Source organism: Mesoplodon bidens (assembly GCF_964165515.1).
Source record: "Mesoplodon bidens genome assembly, chromosome: 10".
Lineage (NCBI taxonomy): Eukaryota > Metazoa > Chordata > Mammalia > Artiodactyla > Ziphiidae > Mesoplodon > Mesoplodon bidens.
In genome coordinates this window covers 76880821-76890624 of record NC_138172.1, presented here as the reverse complement: position 1 = coordinate 76890624, position 9804 = coordinate 76880821, and the positions used below count along the sequence as shown (strand labels likewise).

At 50.0% G+C, this 9804-nt stretch overlaps 1 protein-coding gene across 1 annotated transcript in view; it reads left to right on the top strand.

Annotated features, from left to right (window-relative positions):
- The first annotated feature begins 257 nt into the window (after positions 1 to 257).
- The window catches only part of CLIC5 (chloride intracellular channel 5), a 104200-nt gene continuing 94653 nt past the window's right edge, over positions 258 to 9804 (top strand). Inside the window, exon 1 of the mRNA XM_081247752.1 lies at positions 258 to 623. Within this exon, the coding sequence (XP_081103878.1) occupies positions 561 to 623 (63 nt within the window). The 5' untranslated portion in view covers positions 258 to 560. The remainder of the gene's footprint in view (positions 624 to 9804) is intronic.

The window sequence follows — 9804 nt, the reverse complement described above, 5'->3', positions numbered from 1 at the left end:
CTTCTCTTCTCTTCTCTTCTCTCATCCTCTCCGCGCCCCCCCCCCCCACTCCCATCCCTTTTTACCTTTCCCAGGGCATCCTCCTACCCGGGTGGCGGTGCCGCCCGGCCGGTCTGCGCGCGCCCCGCAGGGCCTGGGGTGCGGGCGGGGGCCGCGCTCGCGGGGAGCCCCTCCCGCCCGCCCGGGCTGACCCCGCCCCGCGGCGCCGGCTATTTTGGGCGCGGGCGGCGACCGCGGGATCGCTGCCGGGCGCGGATCCGGTGACACCTCTCAGCGCGCGGCACTTGTTGCTCTCAGGACCTGCCGGCCATCCCTGAGTCCACCTTTCTCCCTCGCCGGCCCCTGTCCCCTCCTGGCTTCTCTCCTTTCCGTGTGATCGCCCGGGACACCGATCTCTCAGGCACCGCTGTCACCGGCTGGAGAAATAGATTAAAGGAAATAAACTCTCTCCGCAGGGGGCCCAGCCGGGCTGCAGCAGCGGCAGGAGCTGGAGCGCTGGCCCGGGCGCCGCAGAGGTGGCGCCTCCCCGGCCCGGGACGCTGGCCCCGGGCGCCGACGGCATGACGGACGCGGCGACAGCTAACGGGGACGACAGGGACCCCGAGATCGAACTCTTCGTGAAGGTAGGTCGGCGTCCCGCCGCCGCAGCACCTGCCGCGCCTCCAGCCAGGCTCGCGGCTCACGTGCCCGGGCGCCGAGCGCTCTGGGACGCGGACCTTCCCCAGGGAGCACAGCCCAGCCCTGACGGTCCCTTGGGTGGCCTTTCTGTTGCTTCGGGGCTCCCGGGAGGGATGGAGTCAGGTGCAGTCTGGCAGGTGGCTGTCTTCTCGGAGAGTCTGCCAGGCAGTTTGTCAAACCCGCCGCAGAACCAGCCGTCACCCTACCCCGGCGCGATTTTGGCCTGTCCTGAAGGGCATCTCCAGGTGCAGGGAGATGGCAGGAACCTGGCTGGACCCCTGAAGCTTTCTTCTAAAATTGGGGGGTGAGGGGAAGGAAGAGGGAGAAAAGAAAGCATTACTAGTAATATGACCTTTGGCAAAGCAAAAATAACATTTCTTAAAATCCCCCTTTTCTCTTTTACTCAGAGCTATTAAAAGAACAGCAAAAGGAAACAAAGACGTTTTCTTGCTCTGTGACCCGCAAAGCAGAAACCAAACACTCCACTCGCCCACATTATTGTAATTGTCATAATTATGCTTCTGCGGGGTTGTAGCAGGAAAGGCTAAGGGTAACCTGGGGCGGACTGGGAGGAAGGGGCATAGGGGAAAAAATTAAATTAAGTTGCCTTGCTCCCTGGGCAGAAACGGGCTAACATCCAAACCTGCTGCACTTCCTTTGCAACCTGGAGGGGGGAAGGATGGAGGCCGAGGCAGCGTCTCCCGGTCCTCGAGCGTAATAAGAAAGAAACATTTGATAGGTCTTCGTGCAGCAGAAGCCGGGAAACCTGAGGCGCAGGGAAGTTGCCTCCGGGGCGGTGCAGAGTCGCCAGAACTTGGGGGAGGGGGCGTCGGCTGGCTGCCTGAGCGCTGAGACCTTTCACAAAAGGGAAAAAACCCTCAGAATGCAGTTTCCCTAGGCATATACATGTAACTGAGAAGGGAAGAGAACTTGGTGCCTGTCAGGGGCCTCCTGGCTGAATTTAAAAGGCATATATATTCCCCAAGGATGGGGCATATACACGTCTTTTAAATTTGTTTTGGCCAAAGGATCTTTATCTAATACAAACTAATTAAACAAATAGAGTTTCACAGAAAGTATAAGATCTATATGACCTTTTTGGTTTTTGGTACCTTTTGACACCTAAAAAATAATAAACCAGTTGTGGAATTTACACTTGGAAATTGCTCAGTCTCAGTTGGCCCAGCCTACCACGAAGCTTTGTTGGATTTTTTCATTTTGGAGAGTTATTTTTCAAGACTATCCATAGATATTACATTTGTTTTTTAGTGAGACTTACTTTCCTCAACCTGTTTCTCTCCCCCAAAATGAGGCTTCTGTCTCCCTCATTTGGTTTCTGGGACCCCTCTGGGAGGATTTCCAGGCTCTGTGGCAGACCAGGTAATGAAAGAGGTCATGTCCTCCCAGGCTGGGCAGTGTTGGACCCAGGGCCCGGCAGGTCTGCCCTGACCCCCAGCGTCCAAGGCTGCGGTCTAGGGAGTGAATACGGAGAGCTTTTACAGAGCAAGGAGTCTTGCTGTTCTTCTTGAGGAAAGCTATTCTAGGACTTTCTCAGATTCCTTGGGAGCAGGTAGTTTCACGGTGTCAAGTTCCTGAAAGATATTTGAAACACAAATTGACTCTTTTAGAGCCAAAGGAGCCCTTTGCCCCCTCCTAGGTGAGAAGACCATTCTACCTGCGCCTTCTGAATTTCATGTTGGCAGCTTGGAGGGTTTCTCCATTTGTATAGAAAGCTCACTTCGCTGCCCCCAGTGCCTGCAAGAATTCTAAAGTACCTGTGTTGTCATTTGCTTTTTTTTCCCTAAAGGAAAGGAACCCATGAGAGCCAGGCAGACCTTCTTGGTCAGCGCAGAAACCAGATTGATGAGGGAACAAAAAAATCAGATAGGAAAGCTCTTTTGATTCCCCCACCCCCCTTTTGAGCTTCTGGTTAGTAGTTATCATTTACAGGGACAAGTAAAGGCTGAAAAAAATTGTGAACATAAAGACACTGCCCAGGCTTTGAACGGTTTTGTGTTAGAGAAGCAATGTCCTGATTTATAGAATCAGGCATTTCCATAGCTTGCCGTGTCTCTTAGCTGTATGATTCCCATCAGAAGAAAGTCCTTCTCGTTGACGGGGTCAGGTATCTGAGGTAATTTCTGCAGGCCCAGCGGGTTGGTTTCTAGGAAGCCTCCCAGGCAGGCTTGCCTCACCCAGTAAGACTTGTGATGTCATCTTCAACACTTCCATGAAGGGACCCTTGCCCCCAAAGCTGGCCTGTCTCCTGGGTGTGTCATTCACAACCTCCATAATCCAGAGTTTCAAGGACATGCGATTCTGTGCCACATCAATTGATAATCATCTGTTACTACCGCCGCTGCTAATAATACTACTAAATGGTAGCGTTTTAGGACTTAGGGAGCGCGTTCAAATACCTTATCTCATCAGATCCCCAGCTTCCTTGTTCGGGAGCCTTGGTTCACTCAGGAAAAGTGATGTAAACAAAGAAATGTGGCTCCCAGGGACCTCTTGAGACGCGATGCTGTCAGAGTGCTTGGCAAGCGGCCGTTTGCTCTCCCTGTAACAACCTCAGGAACTGAGGATGATGATTTGTCCCGTTTTATGGTTGAATAACTCAGGTGCTCAGGGAGCGTATGAGAAATGCCCAGAAGTAGATGGCAGTAAATAGCATTCAGACCCTGTCCTCAGCTAGCAGTTGAGACTCTACATTTCTTACTCTTTTGCAAACACCCATATGTCAGGTCTTGCACCTTCTTTTGCCAAGTCAGGCTTTCAAGTGTTTCCAAGATGATCCTTCCTGGCAACTTACTAGTCCATTCTCACGTGGGCATAAAACGCTGTCAGAGTTCCTGCCCAGCCCTGCTCTGTACTCCAAGTCTCTCCCGTCCAGGGAACATTCTAACGGGGATGTTTAAGAGATCACAGAGGTTTGAGGAGGTCAGCTCTGATTCTCATTTCCCAACTGATGTGGATCGAGAAGAGGAGCCAGAGACCTGGATTCAGATCTTGTCTCTGCCTCTCGTTTGTCGAGTGACTCTGAGCAAGTTCAGAGTGTATGAACAAGTGTATGAGTCTCAATACACCCCTCTTAAAACAAGAGGGTGGTTACAAATAAGGTGCCCGTATCTTGAATTGTCCAAACCAAGACACTTCTGAGAGAGAAAGGAGGTGCTACCAATGGTTAGGCTGGGACAACAGGTGTCACCGATGTTGTGCAGGACGTGTGGCCACCCTGGTTATGAAAATACCTCCCCCACAGACGGGCTGTGAGGATGCCACAGGAACAAATAGAGGAAAGCATTTTGTAAATTGGAAATTGCCATGAACACATTGACTTCGATAAGGATATGAGTTCCGTGGCAGATAGAACCTTTCTTGATCTGCAGGTCCCTGATTTGCCTTAGAGAACAATGGCCTGGCTGATTCCTCACTCGCAGGGCTATTTTGAGAATAAATGAGATCATACACAGCTGGGACTTTGATCACAAAGGGAGGACAACAGGTTAGAGTTGATAGTGGCAGTGAGTGTGGTTTATTGAAAGAAAAAAGAGCTCGGAAATAAAAGCAAAACAGAAAGTGATTTGGGAAGACAAACGCAGGATGTGCTGCATAGTTAGATCTCCATCTGTATCGACTCCCTCACCCCCAGTCCCACCCCTAGACCCCGGAGGTAGAAAGCCACCCAAGTGAAGTGATGATGGTGCACCAGTTGGCAACAAGTGTCTCTTGGGGCCAAGGCTGTGAGTTTCAACAGAAACCAGTGGTTCTCAACTTTGGCTACATATTCAAATCATTTGGGGGAGATTTTAAAACTCCTGATGCCAGGCTGCTCCCCAGGTCAATTACAGAAGAGTTTCTGTGGGTGGGACCCAGAAGTGGTATTTTTACCACACCCCCAGGTGACTTCGGCGTGCAGCTCTGGTGGAGAGCCACTGAGTCCTCATCAGAGGCGGGTCCCGAGGCAGTCAGCTTTGCCACAGCTGAACTAGGCGGCCTTGCTAGTGCAGATGAATGTCTAGAACTTCTAACAGCCTCTGGGCATCGTGATCATCCCGATCAGGAGCATTGTTGATAGAGAGCTTGCAGCCAGATGCTCCGGGAACAGATGCTGACGGACTATAAAGCCCTATCTGCAGGACTCCAGAACAATCCGTGCATGGGGTCGGTCTAGTAAATAATCATCAGTTCAGCCTGGGGGAAACAGAACGGAGTCCTGCTGTTTGTCTGATGGAAATGACTAGTCTTTTCATTTACTGAGTGATCCGAACGTCTCTGACAGTGGTGCAGGGCACAAGTCAAGACGTGGTGACCCGTGGTGTGGTCATCTGACTTCCAGAACAGACAGGATCAAATCTTTTTGTGTTGCCTCTCAGACCCCAGCTGCCCACTGGCTGCCTGGTCACCTGCCCAAGCATGGGTTTATCAGGTTTTGAAGTTCCTTTGATCACATCATGCCACTGTGTTTCTTTCCCACTACCTCCTGGCTTTGATCTTTGGTCAATAATCCAATACACCAATTCATCTGCCCTGCTGTGTCAGCGAGTGCATCCTTACCTGGTAACACATTCATGGCAGTGCTAATGTCAAAGGGTGACTCATATATGTCCCAGGTTCCCTGGCAGGTGGTGGGAGTGAGGACTGAGGGTCTCAAGATGCTAAAGCCCACAGCCAGTGGTGTCAGGTCCTGCCTCCCTGCCGACTTGCGCTGTTTCTCTGGGTGTTTGGTGGCTCTGTCCACCCAGGGCAAAGAGCCCATCAATTTAGACGGTCAGGTCAAAAGCTTTCCATTCTTGGTTCCTTTTGAGATTCCAGATGCTGGGCCCATGTGAGTGGTGACAGGAGGTGTAGTAGAAAAGTGCAGTTTTTGGTATCAGACTGAGAGTCATCTGCTGTGTGAGCTAGGACAGGCTGCTTGACCTCTCTGGGCCACAGTTTTCTTACCAGTGCAGTACTGATAATGGCAATACCTATTTCCTGGGGTGGGTGTGAGCACTGAGTGAGCTGTGCAGAATCTGGGGTCTAAGTAAAGCCTCCTCTGCAGGCCCAGTATAGCCCAAAAAGTGAGAAGCCAAGCCTTTGCCTGTCCCTTCCTTGATGTGTCCCAGAAGTCAGACATTCAGTCCTATGTTCTGCTGCCTTGTTGCTGGAGCCGGGACAAAGGCCGCTGGGAGCCCGAGCACAGGGAAGCTGTCTCTGGATCTGATCGCCTCCCACAGGGCTGCTGCTTCAGAAGCTGGAATCCCCCACAGGCCACTGTTTGAAGTAATGTAACCACAGGGACAGTGTAGATCTCTGACCAATGGGTGGATTCTTCCAACTCAAGGGATGTTGATTCCTCCTGTAGTTGCTCCCACATAGCTCGAGGGGCTGGACCAAGATGCATCAAACCACTGGGGGTGCCCCTCCCCTTTCAGCTCCATGGGGATGATACTTCCGGGGTTTTATTCCCTTCTTGTCACTGGATTCCAGGTGGGGCCTCCCAGGCTCATCCGTAGGTGCTACAACCTTGACCCTTCAATAAGGAGAAGGCTCTGGAGTCCAGGTCCTTTAGTTCCAAGAGGACCCCTGGAATCCCTATGCAGATTTTCTCACTTGCTTGCAAACTTCAAGCTCTGCCTAGCCATGGTTACTCTCCTAGAAAACACACACACACATTTACATGTATTATCTATCTGGACTATAGGAAAAACATAATAGACTCTCAATCTCTGGTACCTTTAAAAACTGTTACCCGGGAGACATTCTCAGTTGTCTTTTTCATCGAAGCTGGAAGATCAGAAATAGTGAAGATGCGAAGTGTTTAAAGCATGGGCTTCCTGAAGGTGTGTCTCCACCCCGGGGCATCTTAGATCTGACGCTGCTTGTGAGGGGTGAGCTCCAACTACCAAGGAAGTGTCTCTGCCAGCTCCCTGAGTGAGAATCTACTTTGCACACTCATATATTTATTCAAGGAGTATCTTAGTTCTGAGATGTGAAGGGCTTTAAGGATAAATAAGATAGATAATCTGCTGTCAGAACTAAAATGAATTCTTTCTGGTAAAGAGAAATGGAGTTTTTAACCTCTAAAACAAAGTCCCCTCTAGCTCTGTTAGCACGGGAAGTTTCTTTGAGTTATGTTTATTGCAGCACTCATGGTGAACAATGGCTAGGCCACTGGCGCACAACCTTTGGGGCATGAAAAAGTCACTGCAAAGCTTTTTCATATGGACTTGCCCAGCCCTGTCCCCAGAGATTCGCATTCAGGAGGTGAGGGTGAGTTCCAGGTATCTACCCCTGGGTGATCCTGGGATTCATCAAACATTGAGAACCACTGGCCTAGATCATGGGTAAATAGGGTTGAACCTACCCAGTGGAGGATCCAAAGGGCAAGAGAAAGTCGACTCCCCACTGGAAGTGTGCATTTCTTGGGATGGAGGAGGCTGAGGCAAATATGCTTATTAGCATGAATCACCCCAGATTGACCCTAAATAAACCAGAAAAGGGAGGAAAGGAATGCTTTTGACCTTTCTTTTACACTTGCTTTTCTTCCTTTGTAATTTTTTTATGATATAGGAATGACAAGTAATTTAAAAAGCTGGGCATGAAGGAAATAGTAGTCAGATAAGAAATGTAGGGCGTTAAGAGATTAAAAACAATCCATCAATCAGTTAACCAATTAACAAACATGTTTATGGAGCCACCTACTCTTGTGCCAGGCTCAGTGAAAGCTGAAATCAGGGCGGGGAGATCAAAGAAGATGGGGTCTCAGCAGCCCATGAACTTGAAGCTGAGGAGTAAAAATGCCAACATCATGCCCCGTGAGTGGTAGGAAGTGAAATGAGGGGAGCCGATGAAGGGACCCATGTGGCTCAGATGAGGTCTCCAGGTCTAGTCTGCAGGGAGGTGGGGCCTGATTTGTGCTCTGAAGAGTGATGAGAGTCACTAGGAGTGGGCAACCATGTCAGGTCCAGAAACAGTATGGAGACGAGGATGTGTGGGGCCCAGTGGGTCTACAAGGTTGGCTGAAGGGAGTGGTATATGGAGGGCCACAGTTGGAAATAAGATAGAAACACAGCAGTGGGAAGGGGTTTTGAATGGCAGGTAAGTGGGTTTTGCCCCCTGGTAAGTAATAGGGAGTTACCAGAGGGTTCTACCCAGGGTGGGAGCTTGATCTGGTCCCTGCTTCGTTAGAATGGTTCCTATGCTATTTTGCACGATGTGGTGGGAAGATTAATGAATGACAAGTAAGAAAACCTGGATTCCAGGTCTGGCTCTGCTCCATATTGGTGGTGGGGCTTTCTTTAAGGCCAAGCTTCCTCTTCTGTAAGATGGGCTCCACAATCATAAAATCATAGAATTTCTGATTGGGAAAAGCCTCTTAGAAGTCATCTGGTCTGACCCCCTCTTGTCAGATAAATTCACAGTCTAACATTTCCGGTTACCTGCTCTATGGGTTTGAGGAAGAGAAGCGAGATGACACGTGAGCTGCTGCTGTTTTTGTCTTTGCTCTTATGGCTGTGTTCACGGGGATTATGAAGAAGGAGAGCCTTGCAGCAGAGGCCGGGGAGGAGGCTCCTCCAGTGTTTGCTGCGGGGAGGCCACCGTGAGCCCAAGCTGGGGCTGAAAGGAGGGGCCTGCTGGGGAGGAGTGATGTGGGTACAGAACGAGCACAGGCCTTGGAAGAAGCCTCTGCAAACACAGGAGGGAGGCCCAAGTCTAGATTCATGGTCAGTTCACCTCTGGAGAGACTGGTTTCCAGGTCTGGAATGGTGATGCTATTGATGGGCTTGACCACTATTGTCCAAGCTGTTGTAAACGGATTGAGTCTAGATGAATGAATTGAGCTTCAGCTTTATGCTTCCTTTTTAACCTGGAAACCCTACGGATCTAGGATAGAAATAGAGCCGCGAGGAAGGGAGTTGTTGGTCATGAGGCTAATCTCCTGGTTTTAGAACTGTTCTGTTTGAGGTGATGGCAGGCCAGCTGAGGGCAGATGGCCATTGGAGTGCTGGAAAACCAGAGCTAACGATGAGATAGAGGTCAGGCTAGGGGTGCGGATTTGAACTCGTGTTTCCTTCCTACCACCGTTGAAGGCATGGGTTCGGACGAGGGAGCTTGGAGAAGGGGTAAAGAGGTGAGGACTGTGCTTTAGGAAATGTCCATTTCCTAAATGAGGAATGAGGCCCAGGAGGATTTAGCAAAGGTGATGAAGAAGCAGAGCGGTAGGAAACAAACATGATGTCCCAGACAGAGGAAACCATCGTATGGACGATGGCTTGTAGAGGCAAGAAGTGTCCGGAAGTGTCTAGAAGAACTAAGCATTCTACTGTTCTTTGGCAAAGCGTGTGGAGGGATATGGGGAAGGCAGACAGATATATAAGTTTGGGTCGGATCGTGAGGCAAACTGAGCAATTTGGGCTTTTATTTAAAATGCAGAAGATCCCATGTGTTACCTCCTGCTTGTGGGGCAATTATATTTTAAAAGCGAGGAAGGTACTTAATAATCTGAACGTGGTGTGCCTGGCCCCTTTGTATCTAAGGAGAGGTATTCTGAAGTGGAGTTCATCACACTGTGTCTTGGGTGACCCCCAGGCTGTGGTGTGTAGAAGTTTGGTGCTGGTTACCCTATACCCTATACCAACCTCTACGGAGCTCAGGGTGATGTTTTCCACTTCAGTTTATCATTATTCTAGGGTAAGCGGGGAAGACTCAAGTATCAGACTGGAGATAACACAAAAGGTGAAGGAGGGGAGGGTTTGTAGTGGATGGACGCCAACTGCAAACCCATTACCTAGAACGCAGAGGAAGTGAAAACTACGTACCAGTTACTGTCGCTTATAAACTCAGTTTGGGAGGTTGGCATGAAAGCAGATAAAGACTTCTTGACTCAGCCCAAGGCTCTTCTCCCCTCACTGCCCACCTGTGTTTGACAGGGAGCAGAGACCCAGGAAACACAGCAGGTAGGTGGTTGTAGGGAGGGGCAATCTCACCTGCCTTTTATTCATTTTCACATTTGGCTTCTGTGGCGTTTTGTAGTTATATCATAAAATCTAGCATCCACTCTGTCTTTGTTTTTCTGCCTTGGAAACCAAAGGAGCCATATGTCTGTGGTCCTTTATCACAAATGCCTCAGATTTTTCCTGT